The 15098-nt window shown below is 43.3% G+C and overlaps 1 protein-coding gene across 4 annotated transcripts in view; it reads left to right on the top strand.

The window, feature by feature from the left end:
• Positions 1 to 15098, top strand: part of LOC122816649 (IQ domain-containing protein E-like) — a 292142-nt gene that overhangs the window by 219852 nt on the left and 57192 nt on the right. For all 4 annotated transcript variants that reach the window (XM_044089582.1, XM_044089585.1, XM_044089584.1 and 1 more), the window contains exon 9: positions 3937 to 3986. In XM_044089582.1, the coding sequence (XP_043945517.1) occupies positions 3937 to 3986 (50 nt within the window). The remainder of the gene's footprint in view (positions 1 to 3936; positions 3987 to 15098) is intronic.

A 15098-nucleotide genomic window follows, 5' to 3' on the forward strand; every position in this document is an offset into this window, starting at 1 on the left:
CACCAACTCATCCAGTTTTCATAAAAAATACCAATATCTATATGATCTTTCCATAACTGATTAATCTCTTTTCTACCTTCATCTAAATCTTTTCATTAAACCTCTTAATGCCTTTACATATTCTTATATATCCTTCCTTCTCCTGCACTTCTACCCATATAGCTAAATGATCCAAGAAGCCTCTTAATTTGATTCCATCTTGCACGATTTTTAAACTGTCAGATCTTAAAAAATAATCGTTTCATTTTTATATAATTTCTTTTACAAATCCAACGCTTATTGTCCCATATATATATATAACTTTCCTTTTTTCATTATCTCATACATATTCCTAGCATCACTTCTTTCTTTCTTTCTTTTTCTTAAATCACAATTAGAGTCCCCTACTAATATTATTTCCATATTTACTGCTACGTAATTTAGAATTTTTAAACATTATTTCTCGTTATTTCTTTGGAACACATGCATCTGTTGCAATGATTATGTACACATCTTTTTCTACCTTATGTCTATCACCATTATTCCTCCAAATTCTGTCATAATATCTAAAACTTTCATTGTTTCCCTGACATAACACACCTATTCCTGAACGTGTATCTTTTTCCATATTCCAAATAATATTCCCATCCCATAGCTTTTCTGTTTGTAGCCTTTACTCGTGTCTTCTAATATAATTATGTGCATATCAAGTGAAGCACACCATTCTAATATGCCTATTCTTTTTTAATATTCTTTATACTATTAACATTTAATACTAAAATGTTCAGTTTCCTTTTAAAGTAAGAGTCTTATCCCCTTCCACATATATCCTTTGCATTTTAGGTTCATAGGTGTGTACTAGGCTAATGGCCCTGGAGCTTTTACAAGCCTAGCCCATAGGATTACCCTGGCATCATGCCACCTGACCTTAATTCCCAGTGCTTCTGTTGAGTAGAGCCATTGGAGTGATTCCATGGGTGAATTTTTTCCTATCCACTCATCAAGATTTCTCTTGAAGAGGGCCAGTGAGGTGCTGTTTGACATGTATGGGAAGTTTATTCCATAGGATGGGCAGTCTCTGGGTTATGAACCTGTCCCTCCAGCTTGTTCTGTTGATTGTGGTAATGAGGTTGAGTTCACTGGAGCATGTGGTGTGGAGGGATTGGGATTTCTTTAGATACAGCATTTCTAACAGAGCTGGGTCAGACATGGCTTTGTAAGTCAAGCAGAGATCGCCTCTAAGTAGGCGATATGAGACAGAGAATAGTTGGGAGTGTTTTGAGTCTGTCCATATAGGACAAGTGTTTAAGGCCTAGGATCCTCTTTTTGAGGCCTCTCCAGTTGTTGCAGGTGTCTAGTGAGGTACATGCCAAATGGGGCATTGTACTCGATGATTGGCCTAATGAGGGAAGAGTAGAGGGAGACAATGACCTCTTTCTTCCTGGATGCAAAACCCTTAGTAATGAGATGCGCCACATAGAAGAATTTTCTGACCACAATGGCAATGTGATGATCAAAAAAAGGTTGCTGTCAACCTGTGTTCCCAGATCTACCATCGATGTGGTAATTCATGGGAACCAGGTTTTTCCCAAAGGGGATGACGGCATATTTTTTGCCATTGAGCTTAAGGCCATGGTTCTGACACCAGTCATTGGTCTCAGTGAGGCCTTTCTGTAGGATGTCAACATCACTTGGGGAGTTAATAATAGCCTAGCCCCCAACTTGCAATCATCTGCAAACTTTGTTAGCCAGAGTCCCTTCATCTTGGCCTGGACTTCAGAGAAGTAGATACCAAACAGGAGAGGACCCAGGACCAAACCCTGTGTGACTCCACCCATGACTGGTCTGCAGTCTGACTTGGAGTCAGCTACTTTCACATTGTGGGTTCTATCTGTGAATCAGTTTGCAACCCACCTAGTGATATAGGGGTTGATGCCTAGTTTAATAAGTTTTTCTATGATTCCTGTGTGGGGAATGGTATCAAAGGCCTTGGCCAGATCAAGGTGGGCTGTATGAACCACCTTGCCTTCATCCATAGCTCTAGTGACTGACTCAAAGAAGTCGACCAGGTTGAGCAGGCATGATCTACCCTTCACAAAACCAAACTGTATGGGATCCAGAGTTTGGAGAATCCCTATATCCTTGTTTATTAGGTCCAGGATGATGCGTTCCATAGCTTTGCATATCTGATCTATCAGGCTAATGGGGCGATAGTTCCCAGGGTCTGTAGTCACTCCTCCTTTGTGGAGAGGGATGACTGTAGCAGTGTGCCATTCAGTAGGGACAAAGCCTGAGGTGAGGCTGTGATTGAACAGGGCACACAGGTGAGATGCCAGTTCACTCTGTACTTTTTTATTTTCTTTCACAATCATACTTTTAACCTTCCTTTTTCTTTCTTTAACCCTTTTCCCTAAAGATTTTTTTTCCTCACTACTTGCCAGTGTACATATTCCTCTTCACTTGTATCTTGTACCACTTCCTCTCCTTCATTTTTTTTTCATTTATCTCCTCCACTGTTATTTATTTATTATTTTCATGTAATTTGTTCTTCATGTTTCTTGTCTATATTTCTTTCTATATTACAGAGTCCTGTATTTGTTCTTGTTCTATAACTTCTACATTTTCTTCACAATCCACCCATACATGGCCAGTTCCTCCACATTTTTTACATATCATATATCACATTTCTTAGCTTCATTTCCTAACTTACCAGAAATAAAACATTTTCTTTTATCGCAATTACTGATCAAAGGATCATCCTTTCCACACAAAAAGCATGTTTTTAGCTGCTCCCTATATTTAGAAAACCTCTGTTACCGTCTACATTTAACACGCTTGGAATATGTATAACATTTTCAAAATTACCTCACATTCCCACCCCCAGTCCATAAACCTCTATTGTCATATATTTTTGCACTCAAACCAGAAGCAGGAAGTGTCACCAGCAATAGCATTCATGTATGCTAACAAGTAGGGGAAGTTCCCCAATGCCCTTTCCAAATTTCCCCTAGAAGTGTAACTACCACCTTGTGTCTCCCCCTAGTGGGACCAACCCTATCAACAAAGAATAATTAAAAATAAAAAGAAGGATTCTATTTCAAGCTGCCCTTCATCTGCCTAGTTGTTAACATTGTTTTCCTCTGGTGTCCTTACTGTGTCCATCTCACTGCCTCTCTCTGTCTGTCTTTCTTTGGCTGTCATCCTCCTTCTCTTCATATGAGTCATATGACAAAATGTGGTAAAACTGGTGGGAATGAACAAATAAGAAGTGATTGTGTGAAATAATTTTGTTCCTTATGTCAACAAGAGAGACATGTTGATGAATAAATATGTTCATCTATGTATGCAAAAGAAAACAGGATTTTAAATGTACTACAGAAGCTTGTGATGGAGGCAGAGATGGATAAAGCCCTGATGGGTGCTTATCCTTGGGGGAGGGTATGCTCTCTCAGACACAACTGTGTGATTGAACCTTTGCAGATGCTGAGGACACATGGAGGGTATTGTCCGGGGGGGGGGGGGTTGGTAGGCAAGTCTATGCCTTAGTCACACTAGGAGCTGTGAATGATAAGCCAGCAAAACCTATTGCACATCTTTCCCTGGGACAAGGCAAGCATGTGCTGGAAGTGGGTCCTTAGAACAAACCCATCACCACCAGCAGTATGACTCTGCCCAAGGAAACCTCACTGTCCTCACTGTCTCCAGACAAGGGTCAGAGGGCTCAGCCTGGTTTGATAGATCCAATTGATGAGAACAGGCCCTGGCAACAGCTGATGTCACCTGCATGGAGCCATATATGAGAAAATACATTATTAAAACTGCATGAGACAATTTATTTTAAAGAAAAGTGACATTGACAATTTAATTTTGTAAAGTGGTTACCATATACAAGACAGTAGTATGGATGGAAGAAGTGTTAATGTAAATACAAATATTATCTATTTTCTTCCTTTACAGAACCAATATGGTCAAATGCTCACAGGATCTTCTAAAGACAGGAAGATGGAGTAAGTAAAGCTTATTTCCTTATGTAATAAAAACCCATACTGTATACTGGACAAAAGTCTGAATTCCTTTGTTACCTTTAGTTATAAATAGAAGATAGTGGACTTACCATGAAAACATATACATAGTTGCAGTCTTTGCTTTTTTTTTCTCGTCGTTGTCAGATGTTGTTGGTTTATGTTGTTGAGCTGTGTAATGGATCGCATTCTTTGGTTCCCCAGAAGGTACATGTCCAAAACCTCCCTACAGCTGTAGTTATGGACACATTGGTTGTCGATTATTCATGAGAGGCTGAAGAAATGAAGTGGTGTGAGTCTGAACTGCTATTGTAAACAAATATACAATCATAAGGTGTAGTGAATCCAAGTGGAAGCCACCTTTAATTAGAGCTACAGTTTAACAGCAGCCTTGACATTTCCATTTGTCCTGTTAGATACTAACTGTGGCCTAATGTTCATGGTGTTTCAGAAGGCTGTTCCATCACTACTAGAAGTAGTAAACAGGAAGGTAACTTGAGTGGTACAGAGAACAGATAAAATGGCATATGGAGACAGGCCAAGACTGGATAGCTTTTGCCAGCCTTAGGACATGTTAGGTAGAATCCAGTGGTTTACGTGAATACTATATATCAGGGTATAATAACAGTTTTACCATATTCTTCTTCTTCTGTGTGACTTGTATTTGAAGTACTGTCCTACACTGGCCAGTAGGTCTGAAACTTTTATGACACTCTACACATTAAGAGCCCACAGGCGGGGGATATTCAAATTAAAAAAGCCTGTCTTTTCTTTAGTAGTAGTCAAAAACATTTTCAGTAACAGTGCTCCCTCCAGTTCCTGGAATCTTTTACAAGACTATATAATAAATGAAACTAACATCATGAGTTGTAAAATGCAATTGACCAAGCACCTAATTCCAGCTCATGACTGCAGCTGTTACAAGAAGGAGAATGGCTGAACACCGTGTTTTTCCAGTACTTGTTTATAAAACTGAATTAATTAACTTTACTAAAACTTATGACCTGAAAGTTGTCTCTTGCTTTTCCCGTTACCCAAATATTATACTCCTATGTTGCCAGTGTATTATCAGACTGAATTCTATGTCGTCAGAGAAATTAGAATGTGTTTAAAGAAGTCAGGATGTGTGTATTAAATGAGTGGTGATCAGTTGTACCATGGAGCATGTCATGCAGCCAGTTAGCCACTGGATGTCACCATAATAAAACTTCTTATAACCTTAATGGAAGAAGACAAAGCCATTCAGCAAGACTGCAAAGTCCTGAAGCATCTTTCTGTCTTGTACATATGATGCTAGCTGCATGTTACCTAACACCCAGTGCATGACTGTCACACTCTCAACCCCCATGTACATTAGCTTTGTACGTACTTGTCTCTGCTGCAGCTAGTGGGGGGCCTGGAGACTTTCATCTCCTTGGCTTTCTGTGAGACATCTGGTAGCCAGAAGTGATTATCTGTGAGACAGATAAGGACATCAAGTCATCCTCACCCTAAAGCTTGCCACCCCAGATGGCCCCTCCTTCAAGAAAACATTGATGCTCAGAGTTCTCCTTGCATTGATCCTCATTCTTTCCCCTCCTAGAAATGTCTCAATGAGTACCTGAGGAAGATGGAGAAGTAGCTTTAGGTAATTCATCTTATAGAGCCAATCATCATGGATGCCATATTTGCAGCCCAGAAGCATTTATAGTCTGCTCAAGTAGCTTCCAAGAAAGAAGATGGTCTATATAAGTCTCTGGTTGAATCGAGAGAAATCTTGACCAAGCATCCTTATTCTGACTCTTTTGCCTCCATAGTTCAGCACTGGACCCAGAGACTACAGCACTTTGCCATCTTGTTCAAGAAAATTATCCTGAAGCCTCAGACAAGTTTGATAAGAAAATATTTTCATGTAATAATGGGCCACAAAGCTGTCAACTATTTGCTTCACCTGTCTAAAATTCCCTAGTGGCCTAGGTATTGTTAAAACTTCCTTCCTCCACTACCTACAAGCCTGTAGATGTGAGCATTGTAGTGGACATTGAGGCCTTGTGGCTGTCAGAGGGCCCAGGATTGGTGGCAGACTTCATCAACCTTTGAGAGAATCTTCCTTTCCTGTAGTTGAACCTATCCCATATTCTTGTGGCAGATGCATCACATGCAGAACTGGGAGCTGTCCTCAAGCTTTTACATAGTTCCGATGATGTGTTTTTTTTTATTTTATTTATTATTTATTTTATTTATCATTTGTTGACCGGGAAAGTCCGACTAGGTTCCACAGAGCCTGTTTTCAGCGGAGGCCAGGGAGAAATGCTCCAGATGCATGTCTTTGGAATGTGGGAGGAAACCGGAGTACCCGGAGGAAACCCACGCGAACACAGGGAGAACATGCAAACTCCACACAGAAGGCACCCCAGCCGAGAATCGAACCGGAGAACCTCTTGCTGTGAGGTGACAATGTTAACCACTGCACCACTGTGCCGCCGAGGCTGTATGTACTCCATAAACCAAACAGAACTGTATGCATTCTTTCTGGTCCTAAAGGCATTGAACAGAAAGTATCTTCCAATGCCCCTCCTAATTTAGCTCAACTGACAACCCACAGTGCGGCTGCTAAACAAGCAAGGGGACATGCATTCATACTGTTTGTGCAGCTAGGCAGTGCACATCTAGGACTCACTGAGTCTTATCTTCGAGTCCTCTCCTGGGTATCTGGATTCTGGAACCACACTTGAAAGTTCACACCGGTGATCACACCAACAGCACTACTAGATAGGGGCCAAGGGTACTAGCTGCTAGTACAAGGGTCTAGGGAACTACTAATGGGGCGGTGAATACCGCACAACATGGCTGGGCTAATGTATGCCTTCGGGCAGATAGCCCAGTCCCAACCTATGAACCTATGTGGATTTTCTGGAAGGTGAGTACTCCTGAAATTAACCTATTTACCATCTGGGAGAATACAGCTCTTCCCCTCTTCTGATTGATGGAACAGAACAAAAGGAAGTTTATGGTAAATGTGTTCTCTGTACCATGGCAAGGGAGATTCCTGTACCCCTTCCTGTCATCTCCTCTGATTCCATGATTCTTCACAATATTTAGAGAAACACCACCAAAATGAATCATTGCTGACCCTTACTGGCTGAAAATGGTAAAGTTTCAAGAGTCTTGTGTCTCTAACAATGCAGAAACACTCCTGGCTGTAGCCAAAGGGTTCCCATGAGTGTATACATCCTGTCAAATGTTTTAGTTTTACCTTGACACAAAGAAATAAGGGTATGGTTGATGAGGTCATAGGTTCTGATGACTGGCAGTTAGACTGTATGTGATGACAGGAATGCAAGACAATACTGTATTTTTAGTATAATTATGGTTCACTTACAGTTTTATGTTTAAGTATCTTGAAATCATTTGTTGGTACACATAGTTTAAAGAAACATACAAACCTAACTACACAAAGAGAGAAAGAGAGAATGCTCTAATGTCGAATGCCTCTGTTAGCCACCCATTTACCAAAAAGGTTTTATTTCCTCCCACACTTCCCTTGTTGCAGTCATCTTTTGGGATGCTGAAGGAATGTTACTTGATGGGAATCAGTGGTTAGGCAACTATCCTGAGAGGGAATGATCAGATGTTCTTCGTGTTTCACTGTTGCAGTCATCACTTGTGGGTTATCCCTGCTGGGTAGCCCTTGGTCGGCCCGAATACCAGAGTCAGGCTTTTCCCTTCCGCTGGCTGCTGTCACCTGTGGACTAACGTCAGGTCGTCAGTAGTATAAAGGAGAGCAGCCGGCACAATTACATCAGTCTTTCTTGCCATGGAGCCCAAAGCAAAAGCAGTTGGCGTGTGTGCCGGTCGGTCGTTGCCAGAGTGGAAGTCGAATCTTAAAATGACTAAAGCTAAGTACCCTGTTGGGGACATTTATTCTTCCACTAACCGATGTCTGAAAAAGTCAATAATTGTCACCACTGTGGAAAACAAATATCACACCGAGAAGTCCATACCTTGTGCGTTACTTGTCTAGGCCAAGACCACAACACTCCCCCCATTGTCAGTTCTGCGCACTTTTCAATTCAAGAACTATTCGCTGTAGAGCTGAATTTGTAGCCAGGCATTTCCAAAGTAGTTCATCACATTACAAAATGGCATCCATCGGTCAGCAGTTTGTGGATATTCCCAAAAAATGAAAAGTTAAAGAAAGGGACAAATCACACAAACATAAGCCTTCAGACGACCCGTCCCAGAAGCAAGTCTTCAGTTCTCAGGAGTTCATTGAGGCCCATTCGCAGCCCCTGATGCCCAACTCGTTTCCTTCGCAGGCCTCTACTGAGACCCTTTTGGAGTCCAGTATGTTGCTGGGAAATGCTTCATCATCCGATACCTCAGTTGTCTCCACTTCAGTTGGGTCCAGAGCCACACACAAGCACTGGCTTCCAAGGAGGTTCTTCGCACAACAGATTCAAGGCAAAAACCGACGTCTTCACCTCCGACTACCGCATCCCAATGACAAATGGATTTACTAAGGTCTAAAAGCAAGACCATCCCAAAGAAAACAGTCTCTAGTCATCATCTTACTCCTCCTCCACTACCTCAGACTCAGTTACTGAAAATGGCGGAGGACCTCATCACTTTCATTAGGAGTAGCCATACCACTCCTTCTAAAAGAAAAATGGATACTTCCCCTGAAGTTCACACAGAACCAGATTCTGAAATTTCAGACTACCTTGATTCAGATGAGGAACAACAACCTCTCACCTTCTTTGAGGATTCTGAGGCAGAGGAATCCATTCCTTCTGCCCCCCCCCCCCGAGGATCTTTCATATGGGGAAACCCTGCATACTCTCAAAGAGCATTTCCACTGGGAAGCCCAAGATTATCCTCAGTCTAAGAAGAGACTAAGAGAGTTTCTAGATCTTCCTCAGCACAGACCCTTGGCCATCCCTCCTATTCTGGACGTGGTGGATGATGTTTTCAGTTAATCTAGCCTCACCCCTGATGCTCTACCCCCTGCTCCTAGAAAACCTGACAGGTACTACAGGGTGCCTGATTCACAAAAGTACTTGTTTAAAAACCCTGCAGCAGACCCAGAGGTCATCACACAGGGGCCCAAAGGGGCCAAGGCTAGCTCATCTAAAAACTCAATTCCCTCTGACAAGGACTCAAGAACTCTGGAAAGATGGCGTAAGAAAGTGTACACCTCCACAACCTTAGCTACTAGAGCCCTTGACTGCCAGTTCCATATGCTAAAATATCAACAGCACACCACGGAACTTATGAAATAAAAAATGTCATCTTTACCTGACACTAATACTTCCAAAGAGTTAGCAGATCTTTTGCACTCTAATTCTCAAGTAGCTAAACACTCCATGCACTGTGGATTCGATGCCCAAGAAGCCTCAAGTAGGGCCGCTGTGGCAGGTGCAGTCATTAGGAGGCACTCATGGCTAAAACACCAGCCACTGGCTGATCATGTAAAATCAAAACTACTTGATGCCCCCCTGGATAAAGACCGCTTGTTTGGATCAAAAGCAGAGGATGTCATCAAAAAGATGGAGGATAAAGCTAAATCTATGCAAACAGTAAAAGACTTCCTCTAAGTTCAACCTCCCAGATTCAGCAGAAACTTTCCCTCTAAGCACTGGTCTTTCCCAGCTCCCAATAGACAGGATCAAGGGAGATCTCACAGGGACAAACCAGTTAGACCACAAAACCAAGGCCAGCAAAGAACCAAGCAGTGGCCCACCACCACTCCCACAGCAGGGAGTTCTAAGTCCACTCACTACTTTAAGAATGTGCAATGACTCCCACTTCCCCACCCATCAGAGGTTAGGAGGAAGGCTATCCCTTCACAAACAAAATTGGCTGTCTGTAACAAAAGACCAATGGGTATTAAAAATCATTTTTCAGGGCTACAAATTTACCTTCCAACAAGTCCCAACCATAATGGGTTACCAAAATCTACCTCCAAATCAGTGGGCAGAAGCATTAAAACAAGTGCACATACTCCATGCTCAAGGGGCAGTGGAGCCTGTGCCACAGGAGCAAGCAGGAAAAGTTTTTTTACTCCAGACTGTTCCTAGTGCCAAGAAAAGAAGGCACTTGGTGACTCATCCTCGACCTGTCCACTCTAAACACCTTCCTAGAAGTCCCAAAATTCAAAATGCTAACTCTTCAAAAACTTTTACCAATGCTAGGCAAAAATGCATGACTAGCCACTCTAGACCTAAAGGATGCCTACCTTCATATACCCATAAGGGAGTCTTGCAGAAAATACCTACACTTCAGAGCAGGTTCACAACACTTTCAGTTCTCTGCGCTGCCCTTTGGCTTATCTATGGCTCCCAGGGTCTTCACAAAATGCCTGGCCCCAGTGGTTGCCTTCTGCAGACAGCAAAACATCCAGATTTGCCGTTATCTAGATGACTGCCTAATCCAAGCAGACAACAAAGAGAGGTTACTACAGGACCTGCTCTTTGTACAAACAACCCTAACCTCTTTAGGATTCACTATCAATAGGAAAAAGTCAAACCTAAACTCCTCCAGCCAGATCACCTTCTTGGGCACACTCCTGGACACAGCCTCCCAAACAGCCATCCTCCCACAAGAAAAACAGTGCTTTCTGCCAAACGTCTTCTCCCAGTTAGCTCTCAGAAAAAAACTCACAGCAAGGAAAATTCTGCAAGCATTGGGTTACATGTCATCCTATATTCTGATGATTCCCCATGGCCAGGCTGCACATGAGGAAACTCCAGTGGTACCTAAAGAACCTTTGGTGCCAGCACTCAATCTATGGAGACCACTGTCCCCCTCATTCCATTCATAAGGAATGAGTTTTTTTGGTGGGCAGAGGCCAGCACTCAGAACAAGGGCCTTCCCTTCACCTACCTACCACAAGGCCAGACTATCACCACAGATGCCTCAGACCTAGCTTGGGATGCTCATTTAGACACCCGGTGCACCCAAGACTCTTGGGACCTCAGACACCTTCATTGGCACATCACCCTATAGGAAATGATGGCAGTTCACAAGGCTATCGCATCCTTCCAAGACCACCTAAAACCAGGAGTCCTCCTCATAAAAACAGACAATGCCACAGTCATGTGGTACATCAACAAACAGGGGAGGGGGGACACACTCTTACCCTCTCTGCTGAATAGCCATGAGCCTCTGGCAGACAGCCTCCACCATGGGCCTACACCTGATAGCCCAGTACATCCCAGGAGTAAACAACACCTTAGCAGATCATGTAAGCCGAAACTACTTAGACCCCCATGAGTGGAAACTCCAAAAGGGGACATTCCTCCAAATCACCTAGGCCTGGGGGACACCAGAGGTGCACCTCTTCACCTCACAACACAACAATCAGCTGCACAAATTCTGCACCAGGGAGTTCCATCCCCTAGCTTGGAAAGTGGATGCTCTCTCATTCCAATGGACCAATTTCTTAATTTATGCATTCCCCCCTCCCCGCCCTTACTCCCAAGGGTACTGCTCAAAATAAGGCAGGAAGGACCAAAAGCCATCCTTATACCACCAGATTGGCCCAGGCAGCATTGGTACCCCTTGCTGCTCAGCCTGACCAAGGAGCCTTACAGGCCCCTGCCATTAACTGCAAATCTCCTGACACAAGCCAGAGGGGAGATTCTGCATCCAAACCTGCACACTCTCAAGCTTTCTGTGTGACTTATCCCCCAAGGACTGGGGATAACCCACAGTTGAGCAAGCAAGTCCTAGACATTATTTAGGAAGCCAGAAGGCCCAGCACCAGGAAATCTTACTCAGAGAAATGATAAAGATTCAACTCCTGGTGCCTATTAAAAGGTCACAGCAGCTCCCAGCCGTTCCTCCCACTTATTCTGGACTACCTAGCAGAGCTACTTAACAAGGGCCTCTCCTTTTCCTCCATTAAAGTCCATGCCTCAGCCATTTCAGCACACTTTCATGCTGAACAGCCTGTCTTCTCTCACCCTTTGATTAAGCAATTCCTCAGAGGTGTATCTAACATTAGGCCCCCCCCCCCGAAGTGCACCCACACCAGCCTGGGACCTGAACTATGTCTTAAAAAAAACTGACATTGCCTCCCTTTGAACCAGCTGCATCAGCAGACCTAAAACACCTTTCCTGGAAGACTGCCTTCCTCTTGGCTATTACTTCAGCTAGGAGGGTGTCAGAACTTCAAGCACTCTTGGCCACTGAACCCTTCATTATCTTCTATGCAGACAGGGTGTCTCTCAGGACAAATCCCTCATTCATGCCAAAGGTAGTATCAGATGTGACCCTAAACCAGGCTGTACAACTCTCCACCTTTTTTCCAAACCCTCAGTAAAGGGGAGAGAATTCTGCACACACTGGATGTGCACAGACAGTTAAGATACTACCTGGACAGAACAAAGTCTATTAAGAAGATGGATCAACTGTTGGTTGGCTTTGCCCCAGGGGAATAGGGGAAGCCTATCTCCAAACAGACCATTTCAAAATGGATATCTCACTGCATACAGTTCTGCTACATTTTTCATGGAAAAGCTCCTCCTAAATCTATCAGAGCACATTCCACTAGGGCAGCATCTATTTCCACTGCCTTCCTTAGAGGAGTACCCACCAGGGACATCCTAGAAGCTGCCACTTGGACCTTGGTCCACACCTTCACCAAACACTACCATCTGCCTCTGTTCTCCAGGGCTCGGGCAGGCTTTGCCTCTGCAGTCCTGCAAGGCATGCTACCTCAATCCTAGGAATTTCATACTTCCATCCTCCCCTTCCTCAGCTATGGGAATCCTCCCACAAGTGATGACTGCAACAGTGAAACACAAAGAACATAGTACAGTTGTGTACACTTACTCTAAATGTAGATGTTTGAGTGTATTCACTGTTGCAGTCCTATTTTCCCTCCCACCTTCCCCCTTAATCTTATCCTTTTTGGAGATTAACTGTCATTCTTGTGGCCTTGGGCCACCAGAGGCTCTTTAAAACATTTCCTTCAAGGGGCTCCTACAGGTTAGGGCAAGAAAAACTGATGTAATGGTGCCAGCTGCTCTCCTTTATACCACTGATGACCTGACATTAGTCCACAGGCAACAGCAGCTGGCGCAGGGGAAAAGCTTGACTCTGGTATTCGGGCTGACCGAGGGCTACCCAGCAGGGATAATCCACAAGTGATGACTGCAACAGTGAATACACTCGAACATCTACATTTATGGTAAGTGTACACAACTGTACTATCTTATAATCATGCACCAAGTGGCAGGTCCTTTCGGCAGTTCTGTACTGTCTTTATTTCTTTGAAGGTTATTTTGCTGCTAGGAATTACTTCATCCAGGTAAGTATTAGTTGCAGTCTCTTATTTGCTTTGATAAGTTCATAGGTGTTTACTAGGCTAATGATCACAAGGGCCTTTTTAAGCCTATCCATGCATCCCAAATCTCTGACAAGATCTGGTGCCCTTAATAAGTGTAAGCAGTGGTTTGGGAGATGAAGCATTTACAAGCAGGGGCCTGCGAGATGAACCATCTACAGGCTGCTCATGTCCATTAGAGATATAGGTGCAAAACCAGGAATGAATTTCCTGTTTCCCATCCAAATGTCCAAGTTATACTTGAATTGGGTTAGGGAGGAAATCTACTTTACATGGATGGGGAGCCTGTTCCAGAGAAGGGGTAGTCTCTGGGATAAATGCCTGTCTGTCCAGCATATCCTATTTATATCACAGGCAAGGTTTAAGTCTTTAGAATGGGTAATTCTGGTGCTGTTTGTTTGCAGATATGAAGGAGGTCCATCATAGTGGGGGTCTGACAATACCTTGTATGCCAGGCATGGATCTCCCCTCAACAGCCTATAGGAGACAGAATACAGGAATAGGGCCTTGAGACGGTCTGCATAGGACATGTTGCTTACTCCCTGTATTCTTTCAGTGAGGAACCTCTGTGGGAATTCCAGTTGTTGAATACATACCAAAGGGAGCATTGTACTTAGTAATTGCTCTGATGAAAGCAGAATACAGTAGAACAGTGACTTCCTTGGACCTAGATGCCATACCTTTGTTTATAAGGTACACAACATAGAATGATTTCCTCACTACCATAGTGATGGTCAAAGGCTAGATTACTGTCTATGTGTGTCCCTGTGTCCCTGACTACTGGTCAGCTCTTAGGGGTATGTTGCCAATATGATAATTGATCCATAAACAAGTTTTCATAAGGATGGAGTGCTTTTCTCTTACTATATTTCCTTTGTGTGTAATGTTATGTCCAAAGTTGGCCTGAAACATAGGATTTAATGTTGGTCATTCTGTTTTCATCCTCATTCTTAGAATGCATCTGGGAGCATTTTGCATCTTAACTGTTTGCTTTCATCACTAATGATAATGATAGCCTTTATTTTTGCAAATTATCAAAACTTTCTCCAGTGTCTGTACTGTTTATGCCTATCCATTTGGCCCATCTAATCTGAGGGTAAGGTAGCCAGGCATTCTCAGACTAGGTGGGTCTCTTCATTCTTACCTATGAAACCCCCATTAGTTCTCTATTCCTCGGTGACAGGTCATTGAGACTGGGCTAGATTATTGTCCTTGGAAGACCTACTCTCTCCTCTAGGAGTACCACTCACCTCTTGGCACCTCCTTTAAACTGCACCATTGCTGTCTCCTTAGGGGAGCTGTGTGCCCCAATACACTGAGTTTCCCTGCCAGTGCAAAATGCATTGTGACAACATTGGCTTGGCAGGCGTGAACTACACCAGGTAGCACCTAGTACTCCTACTAGGTGTTATCCTTGTGGCGAGATAGAGCCACCCCCCCCCCCCCCGGCATGGGCAAGTCAGCAGAGGCCACTCAATTCCATTGTCTCTGGCCAGCTCCTACAGGAGCAAAAGCCACTATTTGACCTTCAGGCATCTGTAGCTTAATCAGGGCTTATTCCCTGTTTGTGACAGATCTAGCTAATGTCAGTTGTAACATTTGGACATAATGAGAATATGAACTGCTGCCCTAGGTTATAAATGATACCTGTCACATCAAAATAAGTTTTTCACTGTATGGGTAGAGAGCAGAGTTATAACCACTGGTTTCATAGAATTGTACATTTTTCACTCTCAACTAAGTGTCTTGCAGTATCTAACCAAAAG

This window comes from Protopterus annectens, chromosome 12.part0, assembly GCF_019279795.1.
Source record: "Protopterus annectens isolate FY-2018-M chromosome 12.part0, PAN1.0, whole genome shotgun sequence".
Taxonomy (NCBI): domain Eukaryota; kingdom Metazoa; phylum Chordata; order Ceratodontiformes; family Protopteridae; genus Protopterus; species Protopterus annectens.